At 47.2% G+C, this 22,466-nt stretch overlaps 1 protein-coding gene across 2 annotated transcripts in view; it reads left to right on the forward strand.

Annotated features, from left to right (window-relative positions):
* The window catches only part of DPAGT1 (dolichyl-phosphate N-acetylglucosaminephosphotransferase 1), a 33,911-nt gene extending 12,411 nt beyond the window's left edge, over positions 1–21,500 (forward strand). Inside the window, exons 1-4 of one of the 2 annotated variants that reach the window (XR_012230533.1) lie at positions 3,814–6,928; positions 7,052–7,162; positions 7,610–9,602; positions 21,200–21,500. Coding sequence is in view for 1 of the 2 variants with exons in the window: in XM_073566473.1 (XP_073422574.1) it covers positions 21,200–21,265 (66 nt within the window). In the remaining variant the exon portion in view is untranslated. Of the gene's footprint in view, positions 1–3,813; positions 6,929–7,051; positions 7,163–7,609; positions 9,603–21,199 lie in introns of those variants that run through there. The other variant, XM_073566473.1, reaches the window with a different exon arrangement.
* Positions 21,501–22,466: the final 966 nt, after the last annotated feature.

Raw genomic sequence — 22,466 nt, forward strand, 5'->3', positions numbered from 1 at the left:
CGGTAGGCTCCGGCGGTGAGCCCACCTCAAAGCCGCGACATGTCAGCTGTTATAAACAGCTGGTGTGCCCACAATAGGCGCGGGCAGAATCGCGATCCGCCCACCCCTATTAACTAGTTAAATCCCGCTGTCAAACGCTGACAGTGGGCATTTAACTAGTACTTCCGGCGCCCGGCCGGAAATGAGTGCATTGCCGACCCCCGGTCACGTGATTGGGGGTCAGCGGCGCATTGCCATGACAACCAGAGGTCTCATAGAGACTTCTATGGTTGTTGCCGGCAGATTGCTATGAGCGCCACCCTGTGGGTGGCGCTCATAGCAATGCTGTATTTCTGCTACATGTGGGCGACCATCTCATCGCCTCTATGTAGCAGAGCCGGTCAAGTATGGCATGCTTCTAGCCTCCTATGGAGGCTATTGTAGCATGCCAAAAGTGTAAAAAAAAAAAAAAAAGTTTAAATCGCTCCCCTTTCACCCCAATCAAAATAAAAATCAAACCTACACATATTTGGTATCGCCGTGTTCAGAATCACCCGATCTATCAATAAAAAAAGGATTAACCCGATCGCTAAACGGCATAGCGAAAAAAAATCAAACGCCAGAATTACGGGGTTTTTTTTAAATTTTTTTAATAGCCACGACTTTGCATTAAAATGCAATAAAAGGCGATCAAAAGAACGTATCTGCAAAAAAGTTGTATCATTAAAAACGACAGCCTGGCACGCAAAAAATAAGCCCTCAGCTGACCCCAGATCACGAAAAATGGAGACACTATGGGTCTCGGAAAATTGTGCTTTTTTTTTTTTTTTTTTTTTTTTTTTTAGTTTGTATTAGCAAACTTTTGGATTTTTTTTTTTCACCATTTAGATAAAAGAGAACCTAGACATGTTTGGTGTCTATGAACTCATGACCTGGAGAATCATAATGGCAGTGTGGGATTGCACTTTTTTGCAATTTCACCGCACTGGGAATTTTCTTTCCCATTTTCAAGTACACTACATGGTAAAACCAATGGTGTCGTTAAAAAGTACAACTCGTCCTGCATAAAATAAGCCCTCACATGGCCATACTGATGGAAAAATAAAAAAGTGATGGCTCTGGGAAGAAGGGGAGCGAAAAACGAAAACACAACCGAGAAAAGCTCCATCAAGGGGTTAAACCACAGAAAATAGTTAACAAATAACATTTCCCACATGTCTACTTTAAATCAGCACAATTTTTTAAACATTTTATATTCTTTTGTTAGGTAGTTAGAAGGGTTACCCCCTTTCCGACATCAGGCTTAATAGTACACCGTTGTCAGACTCCCTTCCTTTGATGCGTGCTCCGGTGGTGAGCCCACATCTTTCCCGGGACATGTCAGCTGTTTTGAACAGCTGACATGTGACTGGAACAGCCACGGGTGGAATCGCGATCCACCCGAGCTGAATAACCCGTTAAATGCTGCTACCAAACTCATTTAACAAGCGCTTCCAGCAATCGCGCCGGAAATACCCACCGGTGACCTGCATCACATGATCGCGGGTCATCGGTGTGTCGGCATGACAACCGTAGGTCTCCTGGAGACCTCTATGGTTGTCAGTGCCGGATTGCTGTGAGCACCACCCAGTGGTCGGTGCTCATAGCAAGTGAGCAATTATACTACATAGAGGTGATCTGCCCATCGCCTCTATGTAGCAGAGCCGATTGGGTTGTGTCAGCTTCTAGTCCCCCATGGCCAAAAGTTAAAGAAAAATGTAGTTAAAAATGTAAAAAAAAAAAAAAAAAAAAAAATTTCAAATCGCCCCTTTTGCCCCATTCAAAACATAAAAAAAAAAATCAGACATACACATATTGGGTATCACTGCATTCAGAATCACCCGATCTATCAATAAAAAAAAGGATAAACCTGATCACTAAACGCTGTAGCGAAAAAAAAAATTAAACACCAGAATTAAACTTTTTTTTTTTTTTTTTTTGTTAAAATGCAATAACGGGCGATCAAAAGATTGTATTGGCACCAAAATGGTATAATTAAAAATGTCATCTCTGTGCTCAAAAAATAAGCCCTCACTCAACCCAGGATCATGAAAAATGGACACGCTACGGGTATTGGAAAATGGCACTTTTTTTTTTTTTTTTTAACAAAGTTTGGAATTTTTTATCACCACTTGGTTAAGAAAAAACCTAGACATGTTTGGTGTCTATGAACTCGTAATGCCTGGAGATTCATAATGGCAGGTCAGTTTTAGCATTTAGTGAACCTAGTTTAAAAAAAAAAAAAAGTAGGATTGCACTTCTTTTGTAATTTCACCACAGTTGGATTTTTTTTTTTCCCTTTTTCTAGTGCACAACATGGTAAAACCAATGATGTCATTCAAAAGTACAACTCATTCCGCAAAAAATAAGCCCTCACATGGCCATATTGACAGAAAAATAAAAAGTTGTGGCTCTGGGAAGGAGGGGAGCAAAAAAACGCAAACCGAAAAAAGCTGCGGTCATTAAGGGGTTAAAAGTTGCTTGTCAATTTCTTTTTTCCCAACAAAACTTACAATTTTTCTTTAAGGACCCAAAAGTGACACCATTCTAAAATCTGCACCCCCCCAAGGTGCTCAAAATCACATTCATGAAGTTTATTAACCCTTCAGGTGCTTCACAGAAATTAAAGCAATGTGGAAGGAAGAAATGAACATTTTTACTTTTTCCCACAAAAAGGTTACTTTAGCCCCAAATTTTGCAGGGTACCAGGAAAAAATTCACGAATCAACTTGTGCAATTTATCCTGAGTAAGGCCAGCTTCACACTAGCGTTTCTCAGAGCTGCGGACGTCCTCCTTGAAGCTCTGCCCATTGTCACACCTCCTCCGGTCAGCTCTGCATGCGGCCTGCGTACCCATCTTTAACATTAGGTACGCAGGCCGTGTGGATGCGTCCACATGCGTTGTTTTGACGATGCGGTGACCGCATCAAAAATTGCAACATGTTGCGTTCGATGCGGGTCATCACATTTTGGAAACTATGCATGCGGACGCATCCACATAAATTTGCACAGCCTACATACCCAATGTTAAAGATAGGTACGCAGGATGCATGCGGACGTAGGCGGAGCTGACCGAAGGAGGTGCGGCAATGGGCGGAGCTTCATGGAGGAGGTCCGCATCTGAGAAACGCTAATGTGAAGCCGGCCTAAGCTGACCCCCATGTGTGGAGGGAAACTACTGTTTGGGTGCACAGAAGGGAAGGAGCGTGAATTGTTTGCAGCACAAAATTGGCTGGAATTGATAGCGCACACCATGTTGCTTTTGTTGAGCCCCTGATGCTTATAAACAGCAGAAAACCTCCACAAGTGACCCCATTTATGGAAACTACACCCATCAAGGAATTAGCTGGAGGTTTAGTTATGGTTTTACTCTTCGCCACGACAGCACCCACTTGGAGAGAGGGATCCGCCCATAGGAACAGGAAACCTACAGAGATAAAAGAGGGCGGTCCGCCTCTCCTCCTCAGTTGGTTTCCTGTTCCTAAAGGAACCGCAGGATCTCTACAGAGACATACCTGGGCCAAGGAACCGCCTGTGCAGTGTCCATGCGAACAGCAGGGGCTCCGGTCCAGAAGCAGCGTCGGGGGAGTACTGGAATCCGGCTCCCCCCTCGTCTGAGATAGCGGCAGCGCAAGAAGAAACGCCGGTTCCGGATAGAGCCGACCGGGAGTTTTCTTATGTGGATACACGTCACCGGGATCTTGGAATACAGCCATCCCGGTCCGTGTGGGAGTGCAGAGCCGAGAGGAAACGGGGGTCTCTGGCGTCCCGGGGCTTCAGCGTCCTCATGGGCTTCAGCGTCCTCATGGGCAGCGCTGCCAGGAGGTAAGGAGGAACTTCCAGGTTACCGGAGGTTCCTCATTGTAAAGCGCATGCGCGGTCTCGCGGAACCGCGCAAGATTAGAACTGGAGCTGCACTCCCTGCCCCCTCCAAAGAAAAAAAAAAAGGTGTTTAATATGGCGGCGTCGGCGGCTGTATTGCAGGCCGGTTGAAGATTAGTGGCGCCGCAGGCAGGCGCACCTGGGAGGAGGGAGGTACCAGGTATAGAAGGGGCTATATAAACCGGTGGGGATAAGGATAAAGCGTGCAAGCATGTCTTCCCCAAGACAGGACACGCATCCCCAGGCAGGTGATACAGCGGCTGCTAAAGAACGTCGTGGCTCCTCGGATAGAAGCCATGCCAGCAGAGCCCCTTCTCAGCCTGAGCTGGTACCTACAGCTTCTCTGGGTGAGTGGACGACTCTCTGCCTATCAAGCTGTTAAATTCTCTCTCTCTCTCTCTCTCTCTCTCTCTCTCTCTCTCTCTCTCTCTCTCTCTCTCGTGCGCTGTAGGCTAAGAGGAAGGAGAAAGCAAAAAATAAGGAATGTGCCCTCTGTACGCGTCCCTTACCGGACTCTTATACAAAGAGGTTGTGCAAAAAATGTATTAACGAAACAGCAAAGCAGGCTTCAACATCAGCCACAGATACAAGGGTGTTGTGAGTTCATTTTCCCCTTCATTACTGAGGCCCGAGGAACTCCCTCTTCTGGTAAAGAAAGGTAGTGAGCCTGATTATCAAACACCTGAGGCTGATGATCATGACTGGATATAAGGCTGCCGATGCCCTTCTGCCCTGCGGGTGATTTCTCTGTGGGATCCTTGGAGACCAGTCTGAATTCCTGCTCCTCTAAAGCTAAGTTTGCTGCTCGGCCTTTTGCTTTTGTGCTTTGACTTTGTTTTGCTTTGTTTTTCTGGATTTCTGCCATTCCCTGCTGGGGTGTGCTGAATTCATTTAGCTCTGTCTTCTGAAATTACCTGAGTGCTGATTTTAGTTTTTGAAGCCTAGCTGCTTCAGGGCCTTTTTCATATCAGCTTGTTGGCTTATGTCTTTGATAGGGTTTTGGCAGATTGCAGACAGCAGCCTTCCTGTCCTTTCCTGTCTAGATAGTTGCGGGCCCCGTCTTTGCTCAGACTATCTTTCTGTCTGTGTTGGTATTTTCATCTTGCTTCACTGTCATTATATGTTGGGGGCTGCCTATTGCTTTGGGGTCTGCTCTGGGGCAGTTTAGATTTCCCCTTTCTTTCTTTGGGCCTATGTAATTCTCCGGCTGTGATCGAGGGGTCTAGGGCTTCGTAGGAGCCCCCCACGGCTACTGCTGTTTGTGTTGATGGGTTCAGGGGTCTGCAATCTGATGATTGCCAACTTCTCTGGTTTTCTGGACTTAGCTTGTATTTCTGCTTTTGCCTCCTACGGTGACTCATTCATAACATAAGGGCTATAATAAGGGAGGAATTACAGGCCCTAACCCGGTCAGGCGGCCTACCTAAGGAAACTAAGACTAACAAGCCAGCAACAGTTAGCTTAGATACGGACGAGGACGAAGCAGTGGTCTCGGACAGTTCCAATGCGTCCACATCATCATCTTCCTCTGATATTGAGGGGCATTCATGTTTTTCGTTAGATAACATGGACAACTTGGTGAAGTCGGTGAGAAACACCATGGGATGCACGGAAACTAAGGAACCGCAGACAACACAGGAGATTGTTTGCGGGATTAACAGGAGGAGGAGAGCTTTTCCTGTTATACCAGCTATAAAAGCCTTAGTGAAAAAGGAGTGGGAAAAGCAGGACCAGAGAGGTTATCTTCCCTCGGCGTCAAAAAGAAGGTACCCCTTCAGCGATGAGGAATTGTCAACTTGGTCTAAGGTTCTGAAGGTTGATGCGGCAGTCGCCTCAGCCTCAAAACAATCGGCCTTACCAGTGGAGGACGCAGGGATTCTGAAAGACCCACTGGACCGGAAAGCTGATGCCTCACTAAAAAGGGCATGGGAGGCAGCTACGGGCACGTTCAAACCAGCAATAGCCAGTACGTGCACAGCTCTCTCTATGCTGGTATGGATTGATCAGCTGGACCAGCAGATAGGACAAAAAGTCTCCAGGGACAAACTACGAGCTGCTATACCACTAATTCGGGGCGCAGCGGCATACATGGCGGATGCTTCGGCCGATTCCCTACGCATGGCAGCCAGAACAGCAGGCCTGCTTAATAACGCCAGACGTAGCCTGTGGCTTAAGAGCTGGAAAAGTGACACCCAATCCAAGGCAAAGCTATGTGCCATACCTTGTGAGGGTGAGTTTTTGTTTGGGAAAACCTTAGACGAAATCCTTACAAAAGCAAAAGAAAGGAAAAAAGGGTTCCCTAACCCCTCTCCCGTTTTATAGGAGGGCGTTTAGGAGACGACCATTTGGCAGGGGAAGACCAGCAGAGAATCAAAATCGCTGGGCCACAAAAGAAGAAAAAGGCAAAGGTGCTATGTTTAGAGGATCCTCCTTCCGCAGAGATCGGAACTAAGGAGCCGGTCCCTCCAGTAGGGGGGAGACTAAAATTGTTTCTTCAGGAATGGGAAAAAATCACAGCCAGCCCTTGGGTCCTAGGCATTATTAGGGAAGGATTAAAATTAGAATTCCATCACGTACCACGTAATTCAGTCATTGTAACATCCCTCAGCTCCCCAGTCTAACAGCGGGCCTTAGAGGAGGAGATTGTCAGTCTGCTGGACAAAAAAGTCTTGGTCCAGGTACCTAAAAGGGCAGGAAGGGAGAGGATTTTACTCCCCTCTCTTCCTGATACCTAAACCAGATGGCTCATTCAGGACAATAATTAACCTGAGGAAACTAAATTCATTTGTAGTAAATCATAAATTTAAAATGGAGTCCATTAGATCGGCAATTAAACTCCTCTTTCCCAATTGTATGATGGCAGGCCTGGATCTGAAGGATGCCTATTATCATCTTCCCATCCATTACAGATTCCAGAAATATCTGAGTGGCGGTCTTCCTCGAGGGCACCATACGACACCACCAGTTCACAGCCATGCCATTCGGCCTTTCCATCGCACCAAGAGTCTTTACAAAGGTGATGCTGGAGGTAATGGCTTTCTTACGCTAAAAGGACACACTGATAGTTCCCTATTTGGATGATTTTCTGATAATAGGGAACTCGGCTAGACAATGTAATAAGCGAGTGGCTGATGCAATCTTATCCCTACAGGCTCTTGGTTGGATAATAAACTTCAAGAAGTCCAGAATCGAGCCACAGTCAGTTCAGTCCTTCCTGGGTCTCCAACTAGACTCCATAAGCCAAAAATGTCTGCTGCCACAGGTAAAAATTACAGCAATTAAAACGAAGGTCAGGTCAACAATAGACAACCCACACATATCCTTAAGGGAAGCAATGTCCCTTCTAGGGTCCCTTACGTGCTGCATCCCGGCAGTTCGGTGGGCTCAATTCCACACGAGAGAATTACAACATCAAATTCTCTTAGAGGAAGCTGAGGACCATGGAAATTTGGGGAAAAAGATCACTTTATCTCACACGGTCCTAACCTCCCTAGCATGGTGGCTAGAGGAGGATAACCTATCGGGAGGAGTACCATGGGTGATAACACCCTCCCGTATAATTACTACTGATGCCAGCCCCACAGGATGGGGAGCTCATATGGGAAGTACCTTCGCCCAAGGCCTATGGGATATAAGTGAGAATCAGGATTCATCAAACTTGAAGGAACTAAAAGCAGTCAGTCATGCATTATATCATTTTCTTCCGCAGTTACAAGGAGAAAACGTGAGGATCCTGTCAGACAACACCACAGTGGTCGCATATCTGAACAGGCAAGGCGGGATTCGATCAGTCGCATTAATGTCTTCTGCAAGAGAGATCTTGTCTTTAGCCGAAAAACATTTTTTGTCTCTCTCGGCCATCCACATAAGAGGGAGAGACAATGCAGAGGCAGACTTTCTAAGCCGCCATACGCTTCGGCAAGGAGAGTGGTGCCTGAGCCAACAAATATTCACACGCATTGTGTCACTATGAGGTCTTCCCGAGATAGATCTCTTCGCCACCAGGGAGAACAGGCAGCTGCGAAGATTCGCCTCTTTAAAAATGGCAGACAATCTGGAAATTCTGGATGCCCTCCAAGTCCCATGGCGGTTCAAACTGGCATACGCATTTCCCCCAATCATACTACTACCCCAGGTGATCAGGAAGATCAGGGCGGAGAAGGCACGAGTTATCTTGATAGCGCCATTCTGGCCCAGGAGGCCATGGTTCTCTTGTCTCCAAGCAATGTCAGTGACCGACCCTTGGGTGCTTCCTTCAACCCCCAAGCTCCTCTCGCAGTGGCCATTCTTCCATCCTCAAGTGGACAATCTCCACTTGACGGCTTGGAACTTGAAAGGGAAATGTTGAGAGCAAGAGGATTCTCGGAGGGGTTAGTCAATACTCTCTTGCAAAGCAGAAAATTGGCTACGACAAAAATTTACACCAGGGTGTGGAGAAAATTCTTGGAGTTTCACACAGCTCCTGATTCCAGAGAAATTCCTATAACAGCAATCCTAGAGTTTCTACAGAAAGGGAAAGATTTAGGACTATCGGTTAACACACTAAAAGTCCACGTGTCGGCTCTAGGGGCCCTCTATAGTTATAACGTGGCAGGCAACAGATGGATAGGCAGATTCATCTCTGCCTGTGAGCGGCGTGAACCAGTACACATACCCAGAGTTCCTCCTTGGGATTTGAATCTAGTGCTGGAGGCCCTAACACGTCCGCCTTTTGAACCATTGGACTCAATATCCCTTAAACGCCTATCTCTTAAAACAGTACTGCTAGTTGCACTAACCTCAGCCAAAAGAGTTAGCGACATACAAGCACTTTCAATAGAACCCCCCTTTCTGTTGACATTTCAGGATCAGTTAATATTAAAACCAGACCCCTCATACTTACCAAAGGTAGCAGGGAAGTTTCATAGATCACAAGAGATCCACCTCCCTTCATTTTTTTTAGTAACCCTTCTACTCCAGAAGAAGAAAAGTTCCATACACTAGACGTTAGAAGAGCAGTATTACAATACATTGAGAGGTCTAGTAGCTGGAGGAAGAGTAGGGCTCTATTTATTTCCTTTCAGGGCCAAAAGAAGAGATGAGGTCACAAGGGGTACCTTGTCTCGGTGGATCAGAGACGCGATTAGTCTGGCATACTCTGAGAGCAATGAAGATCCTCTGGAGGGTATCAGAGCGCATTCCGCCAGAGCTATGGCTTCCTCTTGGGCAGAAAGAGGAGACATCGCAATCGAGTCTATATGTAAGGCGGCTACCTGGTCTACACCCTCTACCTTTTATAATCACAATAGGCTTGATTTATCATGCTCATCCGACCTAGCCTTTGGTAGAGCGGTCCTCGGCACGGTGGTCCCTCCCAGGTGAAGGTCTCTGAAAGTCTCTCCAAGTGGGTGCTGTCGTGGCGAAGAGTAAAAAGCCGGATTACTTACCGGTAATGCTCTTTTAATGAGTCCACGACAGCACCCGTTCACTAACCCTCCCTAGAAGTTAACATAATGTATATACACCTTCTTAGTGGTAAAATTAATAAATTTAGAATATTGGATAATAAAATGGCCTAATAATTGGCGGTCCTCTGAGTACTCTGAAATCCAACTGAGGAGAGGCGGACCGCCCTCTTTTATCTCTGTAGGTTTCCTGTTCCTATGGGCGGATCCCTCTCTCCAAGTGGGTGCTGTCGTGGACTCATTAAAAGAGCATTACCGGTAAGTAATCTGGCTTATTGACTGTAATGCTTTTTTTTTTTTTCCTCTGGTGTATGAATTTATAATGTGGCGTTATGTGTAAGTTGTGTGGAGTACATCTAATATATAAAGCTCAATGTGTGTATGTACTGTATGTATGTGTGTATGTCAGGGATTGGCATCCGCACCGTCGCAGCTACAGCCACAAAATTTGGCACAGTCACACGTCTGGACCCTGAGAGTGTCCTAAGCTATGTTGTGAGGCGAAATTTTAACCCCGTGCGTTCCAATTCACCAAACAATTTTGCCCCTATCTACATAATGGGGGGGGGGGGGGGAGTGTGTATCAAGCCCCGCCCCTCATTATGATGTCATAATGGTTGCCATGGCGACGCTGATGTCATCATAGGTTGCAAGCCCCGCCGCTCATTATGATGTCATAATGGTTGACTATGGGATGGAGGATGTGTGATTGGTATATGGGCATGGGACTATGGGATGGAGAATATGTATGATGGGTATATGGGCATGGGACTATCGGATGGAGGATGTGTGATGGGTATAATAGGCATGGGACTATGGGATGGAGGATGTGTGATGGGTATATGGGCACTGGACTATGTGATGGAGGATATGTATGATAAGTATATGGGCACGGGACTATGGGATGGAGGATAATAATTTGTTATAACTAACCACAGTTAGTTACTATGCCCGGGCAGCGCCGGGCTCTTCAGCTAGTCAGATTATGAAAGTGTGTTGTGTCAACAGGGTAAAACCACATTTTATGAATTTGTGGATGTGCTTTGAAGCAATCCTTAATGCAAAGGCCAGGTTTCTCAGTCCAGGTTTCACAATGGTAAATTGTGTCCTTTTTGATTCCCCTCTTGGCGCATACTCTGCACCTTTTCTGTGATTTTTCCCTTCCTTGTAGTTTGGGGAACCTCTCCTGAAATGGATGGTGTCTGTATTGTCCCAGGTCAGCATTTTCCCGAAGCACTGGGACCCTCACCAGCCTTAGTGCCAAACGTTACCTCCTGAAACTGAAGGAAGGTCCCCGTATTGCCTGCAGATCGGAACAGCACAAAAACATTGTACAGTGCCATCTGTACAGAATGCATGGCCAATGTTTTGTACCATACTTACCGTATTTTTCGGACCATAAGACGCACTTTGGGGGGTGTCTTATGGTCGCAATGTACTAACCTGTGAGGCTGGTGCGGGGGGCTCTGTAGTGCGGTGGTGGCAGCGGGCTGTGCTCCGGTGCAGGGGTAGCGGCTCTCTGTGCTCCGATGCAGGGGCGGCGGCTCCGCCGGCATTTCCTCCAAGCCCGAGGCCCCCGCACATCCCTTGCTGGCCGCCGTCATGTTGCGGTGGCCTCCGGGAACATGGATGTCGGGAAGATGGCCGCCGGTCCGGGGACGGCGCAAGCGCAGGTTCAGATCTCGTCCCGAGATCTCGGGGGACGAGATTCAAATCTCGGCAACGAGATCTCGTTGTACCTCGGACAGTATTAAGGGAGCTGTTGTCATGGTGTATGGTGGTCAGGATAAGGATATCCCTCTTGTCCTTATACTTGACCACCAGCATGTTGTCGCTGCATTGGGCTCTGCTTTTGCCTTTTTTCAGTGTTTGACCAATTAGCGGCTTAGGCTACTTTCACACTAGCGTTTTTTTTGCGCTGCGTGCGCAGTCCAAATGCATACAAAAAACGCATCAAGCGTTTTGCATGCGTTTGCTTTTTTTATGCGCATGCATTTTAACCAGTTTGTAGCCATATTGACTCTTAAAACGCATGCGATTTTTAAACGCTGACGTGCGCTTGTCCATGCGCACGTCTGCGTTCCCATAGGCTGTAATGTATTATTTTGTTGCATTCCATGCGCACGCGTTTTTTTGAAACCGGTCGGACGGACCAAAAATGCAACAGGTTGTGTCCGGTGCGCCTGGGTGCACACCACAAAATAGGGATTTTTGTGTACTCACCGTAAAATCCTTTTCTCCGAGCCATTCATTGGGGGACACAGAGACAGTGGGGTGTTATGCTGCTGCCACTAGGAGGACACTAAGTAATCAGAAAGAAAAAAGTTAACTCCTCCCTTGCAGTATACACCCCGCAGCTGGATGAGACATCTCCAGTTCAGTGAAAAAAGCAGTAGGAGCTTAAACAGTCAACAGTAACGAACTTTGTCAAAACCTAAGAATGCTACAAATGAGCCAGTAGGCTAAACAGGGCGGGTGCTGTGTCCCCCAATGAATGGCTAGGAGAAAAGGATTTTACGGTGAGTACACAAAAATCCCTATTTCTCCTACATCTCATTGGGGGACACAGACAGTAGGACGTCCTAAAGCAGTCCCTGGGTGGGGAGCATACATCTGCTAATACCCCATGTACCTCTGAGTTAAGACTGAGGTACTGCCGCTTGCAGGATGCATCTGTCGAGAGCTGCATATGCAGAGGCCTGAGAATGAATTTGGTAATGTTTTGAAAAAGTATGCAGACTGGACCAAGTCGCAGCCTTGTTCTGCCGTGGTCTGGTGCCGAATGGCCCACGAGGTGCCTACTGACCGGGTAGAGTGCACCTTAATCCCCGCAGGGACGGGCGCGTTCCTGACACGGTAGGATTCCTGAATCGCAGAGCGAATCCACCTGGCTAGCGTTGCTTTGGACGTGGCTAGGCCTTTCCTATGCCCCTGAGGAAGTATGAACAGGGCATCTGACCTGCGGAAGGGAGCAGTCCGTGAGATGTACCGGTCTCGGCGCCCTAACCACATCCAGGGTGTGGAGGGCCTTCTCAATGCGATGGACTGGTGCCGGACAAAAGGAAGGCAAAACAATTTCCTCGTTGAGATGGAAAGAGGAAACGACCTTGGGCATGAAGGACAGGGACGTTCTGAGAACCACCTTGTCCTGATGAAAGTTCAGGAACAGAGAACGGCAGGACAGAGCTGCCAATTCCGAAACTCGTCTGATTGACGTGATGGCTACTAGAAAAACAACTTTCCAAGAGAGGATGGTCAATGATACGTCCTGCAGCGGTTCAAAAGGATCCTCTTGTAAGGCCCCGAGAACCAGGTTAAGGTCCCATGGTTCTAATGGATTCCTATAAGGAGGTGCTACATGGGAGACTCCTTGAATAAACATCCTGACCTGAGGTTTGGTGGCAATTCTTTGTTGGAAAAGCACTGACAAGGCCGAAATTTGGCCCTTGAGCGAGCTAAGCGCGAGACCTGATCTTAGCCCGGATTAGCAATATTCTCGGAATGGAGAAAACCAGAGGGGAACGACCATGAACCTTGCACCATGAAAAGAATATTTTCCAGGTGCTGTGATGAATACGGGCTTCCTAGTACTAATCATGGTGGAGATGACGTCGGGAGAGAATCCAGCCTGTGCTAAAATCCAGGATTCAGCAGCCATGCCGTCAAGACAGGGCCCTGGAGTTCTGGTGGTAAATCGGGCCCTGAGAAAGCAGATCCGAGCGATCTGGAAGTCGCCAGGGAACGTCGGTGACTAGCTGTATTAGTTCCGCATACCATGCTTGGCGCGGCTAATCTGGCGCGACTAGGATTACAGGCACTCCCTCTGCTCTGATCATCTTGACGACCCTCGGAAGCAAGGGAAGAGGGGGGAAAGATGTACGGGAACCGGTGCCATGGCAGCACCAGGGCGTCCGCTCCGATGGCGCATGGATCGCGCGATCGGACAATGAATCGAGACCCCTTGTTGTTTAGCCTGGAGGCCATGAGGTCCACATCCGGAGTCCCCCAACGAAGACAGATCTGGTGACAGACTTCTGGATGAAGAGACCACTCTCCTGAGGCAATGCCTTGGCGACTGAGAAAATCTGCCGCCCAATTTTCCACGCCGTGGATGTGAATTGCTGAGATGGAGGAATGGTTGGTCTCGGCCCAATGGAGGAACCGCGAGCCAGGTGTGGCTGAAGGAAAGTAGACGGCCGCCTACTTTGTCGGCGTCCGCTGGATACCGCAACAAGTCATTGGGTAGATCTGAGACCTGGCTCCTTTGGAACCAGAAGCCCTAGGTCTGGGTTTCCTCTCTAAGATGTTGATGGGGAGACGTGATTCTTGGGTTGACAAACGACCCTGTGCCGTGTGGTGACGAAAGACAGCACCCCAGCCGAGAAGACTTGCATCGGTGGTTACTATCAACCATCTTACTGGGAGAAAAGACCTCCGTTGATTCAGGGAGGACTTCAGAGTCCACCACTTGAGGGCTTGCTTGACCCGCAGGGACAGGAGGATCCGACGGTCCGGGGAGAACGGGTTCTTGTCCCAAGCTGACAGGAACTGGTGTGTAAGGGACACAGATGGAACTGTGCAAACGGAACTGCTTCCATGGCAGCTACCATTTTTCCAAGGACTCTCATGCTGAAACGAATGGAGTGAGAAGCTGGACGGGAAAGAGTTCCCACTGCCTGTTGTAAAGCTTGCGTCTTTTCTGGAGGGAGAATGACCAACCCGTGGGAAGTGTCCAAGATCATTCCTAAAAAGATTTGCGGAGTCTGTTTCGGGGAAGACTTTTCGAAGTTTATCTTCCACCCCAGGCGTGAAAGTGTATTTACGGTTATCTCCACAGATTCTTCGCAAGCTGAAAGGGACGGACCCTTGATGAGCAGGTCATCGAGATACGGTAACACTACTACTCCCCGAGAGTGGAGAATGGCCATGACAGCCGCCATGACCTTGGTAAAGACCCTGGGGGCCGTGGCGAGTCCGAAGGACAAGGCCACGAACTGGAAGTGTTCCTCGTGAATTGCAAAGCGCAGGAACTGCTGGTGAGACGGGCAGATCGGGATGTGAAGGTAAACGTCCTTGATGTCGATGGATGCTAGGAACTCTCCATGGAAGCGACCACTGACCGGAGAGATTCCATTCGGAATCGCCGAACAGTGACGAACTGATTTAACAGTTTGAGATCCAGAATGGGACGCATCGAGCCGTCTTTCTTTGGAACCACAAAAAGGTTTGAATAAAATCCTCTGAACCTCTCGTGATGAGGGACCGGAATGATGACGCCGTCCCTTAAGAGAGCGTGAATAGCACGAAGGAAGGCTCTGTCTTTCCCTTGGGCGGAGAGGAAAGGAAAAAACGAGTTGGAGGGGGGAGAGGAAAACTCTATCTTGTATCCGGAGGATACTAGCACCCTGACCCACTTGTCGTGAACGTGCGCCTGCCCCGGACGGGAACTTCCATCAAGCATCATCTCCAAAGGTAGAGGAATCATCCCCAAAAACGTTGCAGGAAAGGTACGTGGAGGGTTACTCCACGTGCTTGCCTGTTGTTGGTTCGGAGGAGAGCGGGCCGTAGAAAGGAACCGTCGCCCCCTTCACTCCGTTAATTAAAAAAGAAAAACTTACAGAAAAATTCAAAGTTAAAATAAAAACGGTGGGGTCTGAAAACAGACCCAAGTGCCTCCTACAGACACTAAGCAAGAACTGGAGATTTCTCATCCAGCTGCGGGGTGTATACTGCAGGGGAGGAGTTAACTTTTTTTCTTTCTGATTGCTTAGTGTCCTCCTAGTGGCAGCAGCATACCACCCCACTGCCTGTGTCCCCCAATGAGGCGTAGGAGAAAAACCGCATGCGCATGACAACTCATACGAACGCGTGCAAACGCTAGACCATGCGCCCCCATGTTAAAGATGGGGGATCAGGACGCATGCGCATGTATGCGCACAATGCGCTGCGTTAAACGCTAGTGTGAAACCAGCCTTAGGGAGGCCTCGCTGATTTCTTTGCATGGTACCAAATGCAGCAGTTTTACCTCTGGCAAAGAGGGTCTTGAAGAGTGGGATGCTGGGGTAAAAGTTATCAATGTAGAGGTGATAACCCTTATCCACCAGTGGGTGCAGCAATTCCCACACAATTTTCCCACTCAATCCAAGGACTGGGGGGAGGGGGGCTTTCGGGCACGGTTTATCTGGGTGTCCTTCCCCTTGTAGACCATAAGTCTGTGGGTGTACCCTAAGGTACTCTCTGAGTTTGTATACTGTAATCCCGTGCCTGTCCCTCTTACTGGGAAGGTATTGTCAGAATTTTAGCCATACTTTGAAATGAAACAAGAGATTCATCTATAGCAATAACCTTTTCGGGGTTGTACGCCTCAGCAAACTTTCTGTTGAAATGTTTAATTACTGGCTGAATTTTTTTTAAAAATCAATAGAAGTTTGGATCGTCTCGGGGGAGGACACTGCACATTATCACTATAATGCAAAAATGTTGCATTTCTTCAGATCGTGTCCTTGTCATGACCATACGGAATACCCAGTGTGCTGGAGAGTATATCAGTACTCCAGTATTGCTGAATCTCTGGTTTTCTGACTCTGCCCATATGGAGCATAATGCCCCAAAATGTCATCATCTCTGCTACATTTACAGGGGTTCATCTGGTGTAGGATGACATGGGATCTTGGGTGAAAAATTGATGGGCATACAAGTTTGTCTGGGCCACCATAACGTTTATTATATCCTTGCTGAAAAAGAACTTTAAAAAGTCCATTTCCATGAGGCCGGTACCATCAAATTGGATTCCTGAGCTGATGATGAAACCCAGAATAACAGGCTGATAATTTTTGGGGGTGCAGTCCATATGGAGTTGATTGCTGTAGGTGTTGTCTTGGTTTTAGGGCGCCTTGCTAAGGAGCCATCCTCACTACATGAGGAATAGAGGAATGTGGGACAGCGTCTTCTTGACAAATGGGCCATTTTTTATTCTGTTCTTCAAAACACTGGGGCTGTGTGTGTGTTTAAGTGGTGATTTTACACTTGTGTTGTGTGGGGCTTGTGTAAAGGGTCCCTTCCCCCCCCCCCCCCCTCTACTTTTTATAGTAAATTTAATATTAAAAATGAACCATTTACAAACAAAAGAAAATTAGTAGAAGTAAACTCAGTACACTAATGCACTGTGTATAAAGCTTCTGTTTAACTTTTTTTTTCTGCAAAAGAAAAACATCCTCTCCACTGTGACCGCTCCCTGCCTATAACGCTACTACTACGAACTTTTTTGTCTACAACAAAACTGGATGTCACTTAAGACTGCCGCGTCCGCAAATAAAGAAAGTTCCTTGATAAGCAGTTAACCATACTGATAAGATCGCTACAGCAACAGGAAGTGAACATGTTAGGTCGGCTTCACATTTGCGTTCATCAGAGCTGCAGAGGACTGCATAGTTCTTCTGTGAAGCTCCGCCCACTTCTGCACCTCCTCCTGTCAGCTCCGCCTATGTCTGCGGGCGGCCTGCGTACCTACCTTTAACATTGGGTATGCAGGCCGTGCGGATGTATGCAGATGCATCCACATGCGTCGTTTTCACGATGCGGCGACCCGCATCGGACGCAACATGTTGCAATTTGTTTTGTTCGCCCCATCGTCAAAACGACGCATGCGGACGCATCCGCATGGCCTGCGCACCCAATGTTAAAGATAGGTACACAGGCTGCATGCAGACGTAGGTGGAGCTGACCGGAGGAGGTGCGGCAGTGGGCGGAGCTTCACTGATGAACACAAATGTGAACCTAGCCTTAGTGTTGCAAAAACAGTGCTCTAAAATGTGAGCAAAAATGCTTAGCGCAAAATACAATTTTAGTATGCTCGCAGGGCACACATGTAAAAGGCATCAAAAAAGTGCCAAAAAATGCAATTGTGGAGCAGGAGCTGAAACGGTGATTGGGGACCAGCTGCTGTGATCACAGATCGGTCACATAGTAAAAGCACACAGCAGGATCCCACTGGACACCAATGATTTTTCTTTCAGTTACCCCAGAGGATCTATACTACGGCTCTGCACGCCAGGTCTGAGAAAAAGCCGGTGTGCAGAGCGGTGATTGTTATAGTAAATCTGTTGGTGCCAATAGGTCAGTACCCATAGTTCAGCCAATGTTGCAATCACCCCATCCATTTTGACTGCTGTGATTGATGCTGTCTGAGACCGTGCCAATCACCACATATCACATTGATTTTGTTTTTTTTTTTTAAATCGCGGTGATTGGCTGGTGAATTATGATCAGTCAGTCACAGTGATCACCAACATGAGAGGGTTGTGGTAGACCTCAGCCCGCAGGGGCGACGTGCATCGCATGGTGACTCGAAGTAGCGGCGCTGTAGAGGTAATGCAGTTTGCAGGAGCAGAGGTCCTGCAGCGGCATACATGTACTGCAGATGTCTTGCAGGGGATGGTCATGTTCAGTCCTTTAGCAGACCTGACCACCTCCTCATTGTACTTTCATGGGGGTGAATGGGAAATCTACTTAAAATCATCATCTGATCTATAATACATATGTAAAAATAGACCATGAATGCCACTTCAAGAAGTAGTGCATGTAGCTGCCAATCACTTGACAGTTGGGGCAATGTGGGGTGAAACTTTTCGCCACCCTCCATTCTATTGTGCCGATTTTCCTGTGGGGTGCACAAGTCTGATGCTAATTAATGATGATGCTCATTTGAACTTGGCCTTAAAGTAAAAGGTTTTAGAATTGCAGTCGTACATGCCGCGTCCGGCTGTACGCACACAATCACCAGAAATGAACAGCCCAAAACCCTCAGTGATCACATGTAGAGTGGAGCGAGTTTGTTTGGATTCGGTTCCAAATACGAATATTCTTTTTTTCTATATTCATCAAACACAGCCGAACGTCATTAGTCACTGGGAGTAGAAGTTGCTGAATATGTTTGGAACCGCTGATCAAACATACATTTGGCATGAATCGGGTACCCATATGGTATAAATATGGCAAATTTAGATTCGGTGACTGAATCCGAACAAATTCACTCAACTGTAATCACATGCCAGAAAACATCTAATCGTCCAGGGGCCATAGATGCACAACTGCTCATTCACAATTCTCTTTTGTGGAGAAATTAAAAACTAAATGCTTGTCTAAATATTACAGCTTTATATTACAAATAGCATCTCCACGTGCTATAGTAGGAGAAACCCCATGTAATGAGAAAATCACTATGTATAAAGTAGAAGAAAACCGCTAAAGGAAAGAAAATGTATACGCACCCCTCCTAAAATAACAAATGGTAACTAGAACACCGAGCTCGCTCACCGGCCGGATCTGAACTTGAACTCTGCTACTTTCAAGTCCGTGATGATTCCGCACTAGCATTGAGAGGGGGCCATCTCTGCATCCGGACAGGTGGCAGCAGAGCTGGAAGGCCTTGGTGTTAGTTTATTTTGCCTAGTCTACTACCTGATGAGGCTTAGGGTCCCGTCACACCAAATGATGCACCAGCGATCCCGACAATGATACGACCTGGTCAGGATCGCTGGTGCATTGCTACATGATCGCTGGTGAGCTGTCAAACACGCAGATCTCACCAGCGATCAGGACCAGCGAGGACGCTAGTATGCAAGGTAAATATCGGGTAACTAAGCGCACCATACCCGGCGGGGAGGCTGGTCGCTGATGCCTGCCACACACAGCGAGATCGCTGATGCGTCACAAAATCAGCGATCTTGCTGTGTGTGACGGGCCTTTAGTCTAATCTATATTGTAAACATAAGGGTACCGTTACACATAACGATGTCCCAGCGATCCCACCAACGATCCCACATGGATGGGATCGCTGGGACATAGTGTGACCTGTCACATAGACTCACCAGCGAGCAAGCTGGTTTCCAATGTAAACAGCTGGTAACTAAGAGCCGCGGGGCTCTTAGATACCCGCTGTGTACATTGGAAACCAGCATCGCTGCTCTCCCGCTGCCACACGCAATGATGCGTGCTGGCCAATGGGAGACCAACGATCAAAAAACGGCCCAGGACGTTCGAGCGCTGTGGCGTCACCAAATCAGTGATCTCGCTGTGTGTGATGGTGCCTTAAGATCCCAACTGATTATTTGCAGGGGGAGTGGAGTCCCTTTTCCTTTTTTGTCTTAGTTGCCATTTTTTGGTGACAAATTACTTAAAATGGAGCAAAGGATTCATAAACTTGACACGTAGTAAGGCTACTTTCACACTTGCGTTTTTTTGCTGCGTGTTTTTTGCGCACACAAACGCATGAAAAACGCATGCATTTTTTTGCGCATACATGCGCATTACAGTGCGCTCGTATGCGCACCCATAGACTTTGGCTACTTTCACACATCAGTTTTTGTGCATCAGGCGCGATGCGGCGAAAAGTGTAAAAACCGGATCCGGCGCCTGTTGCCACCGGATCCGGTTTTTTCCCCATAGACTTTCATTATCGCCGCATCGCGCCTGATGCCTATGCGGCGTATCCGGTTTTTGCCAGATCCGGCAAAAACAGCCGGTCCGGCGTCTGGAAAAAACGTTCTCTGCAACGTTTTTTCTCAGCGCCGGACCGGCTTTTTCCACAGCGCATGCCCGGACTCTGTGAATGTTAACCCCACAAGTGCCCGGTGAGAGAGAGATCTCTCTGTCACCCAGACACTTGTGAGAGATCTCTCTCGCCGGGCACTTGTGGGGTTAACACTCAGTGTGTCTGGGTGAGAGAGAGAGATCTCTGTGGGGTTAACCCCACAAGTGCCCGGCAAGAGAGAGAGATTCTCTCGCCCGGACACTGAGTGTTAACCCCACATGTCTCTCTCTCTCTCTCTCTCCAACCCCCTCTCCTCTCCCCTCCCCTCTCCCCTCCCCTCCCCTCTCCCCCCTTTCAGCAGCTGTCTCTCTCAGCGGCTGTCTGTCCACCTCCTGCTGCGGCTCCTTTAAATCACGTCCGAGCCGTATCAGACGCCGCACACACATCCGGTGTCACGGCTGCAGGCCGGATCCGGCGGCCCGGCTTTTTGCCGCCGGACCCCACACACCGGATGTGTGAAAGTAGCCTTAAATGGGTGTTTTGCTGTAAAAAAAAAAAAACGCATTGCGTGCGCATGCATTTTTTTTGGCTAGTCGGACGCACAAAAAATGCAACAGGATGCATTTCGTGCGCCCACTGCAAAAAAACGCGTGCGCATATGTATGCGCACCCATGTTAAAGTATAGGGGGAAAAACCGCATGGGGTTTTTTTGCGCAGTGTGAAACCAGCCTAAAATATGTCTTTTTTTCTTGGTTTGAATTTTTTGTCAAAGCTGAACATTTCATGGCACAATTTTTCCTAAATACTGCCACACTCTACATCTGTTAGGGGAGGAATGGAGTAAACTTGTGCCATACTTTGCATCTTTTCACAAAATTTGCAATTGATTATTTGAAGGAAAACAATCGCTAAACTCCACCCACAAATATCATATGTACACACATAAAATAGACAAAAAAAGGTGCAAATAGAATAAATTGGGCACAGAAAAAGAAAACCCTCACAAGGGCAATGACGAATCGGGGCCAGCAAGAGTAGTGTAATCTCTTATATGTTCTTTGCTTTTACACTTTCCCTAGTATATGCTTAAAGGGATCCTGCTCAGTTCCCTTTAGGACAATGGCTATGTGGCAACACATGACAAGACACAGATTGTGATGTCTCAGCACATCTTAAGATTGTCAGTAGGGCTAGATCACAGCTGTAATACAATAATCCTATGCCTGAGATGTGACCTGTACCCCTCACCGTATTACAGAGACCAATGTAAGACTCTTGCAGTATATAGAAAGCAGTGGTCACAGCATGTTTGTTGCCTTGCAGGTTCTGGGAAGCTGTTGTGCCTTCTTAATCCGGTACCAGTTGGTTAGACTTTTCTATGATGTGTGACCTCCACCTCGGACTGTACATTACTCTCCTCGCTGCTGCTCTCAGGCCATCCCCAGGATCTGATGTGACCGTCACCAAAGGATCCATCTTTACATCGATGCACTAGCAGTTTTGCTGTACCTGCACTGGGTACCAGTTACAGATTATTTGTTTTGAAGGAACTAAAGCAGGATTATCATTTTAAATGTTAAATATTTAACATTATACACTATATAAAATTTATATTTTTAATTAACTTGACCTTTTATTTCACTTCACCCTTTATGTAAATGTGATATTTTTATGAGTGAAATTCCTAAGATCTAGTCCCTTCTAAGTAAAATATTTTATAAAGGTAATAGCTATTGCCATGCTATCAATATGATTATGGAGAAGACCCTGGTGGACCCATCTTCCTACAGATCGTTCATCCATCAAGTCACCATCGAGATCAAGCTGATAACTGGTAATATATGTAAGGAGATTTGGCTCTCCTGGGATCTATGCTTGAATACCAGAAATGGAAGTGGTGAAAGGATCCAGCGCTGATGGTGCTAGAGATACTGTTTGTACATGTTACCTAATCAGTTTAAGGCCACATTCACACTTTCAGTATTTGGAAGCCAAAACCAGGAGTGGGTGATAATACAGAAGTGGTGACGTTTATTATACCTTTCCTCTGATTGTCCCGCTCCTGGTTTAGGCTTACAGATACCGATCTAAAATACTGAACGTGTCCCTAAAGGTGTGACGTCTCATCCTTCTGACCGTCCTCTTACACATAGTGAAGGAACAGCACAACTGGGTTTTGTCAGTCACTTATTTATTCACGCCGATTTAAAAACAAAGTATACAGGCCCCAAACCAGTGTGGACTTTGTACATAAAAGGTTACTAAACTTTCTGAAAATTGACCAATTCTTGGGAGATCATCTCCATACTCTGGTGTCCAGGGACAGCTTCACAACTATCTGCCAAAAAAAAATCTACATTGGGGAAAAAAAAATGAATGAAAGGGTACCGCTTCATATGGAACAATAGGGGTACAGTAGGACCTCAGGCTTGTATGTGCCCTATTACCTCTCTGTACAGCTAGGAGCTGTAATACAGATGTGTGCAGTATCTTCTCTCATCACAGAGAACTGGACTGATTATCAAACCACACTCCGATCCAATTCTCTCTGATGAGGAAAAGATGGGGGAAAAAAATGTATCTACTCTAT

The sequence above is a fragment of the Dendrobates tinctorius genome, unplaced genomic scaffold (genome assembly GCF_039654945.1).
Source record: "Dendrobates tinctorius isolate UK_male_01 unplaced genomic scaffold, ASM3965494v1 ptg000018l, whole genome shotgun sequence".
NCBI classification, from domain to species: domain Eukaryota; kingdom Metazoa; phylum Chordata; class Amphibia; order Anura; family Dendrobatidae; genus Dendrobates; species Dendrobates tinctorius.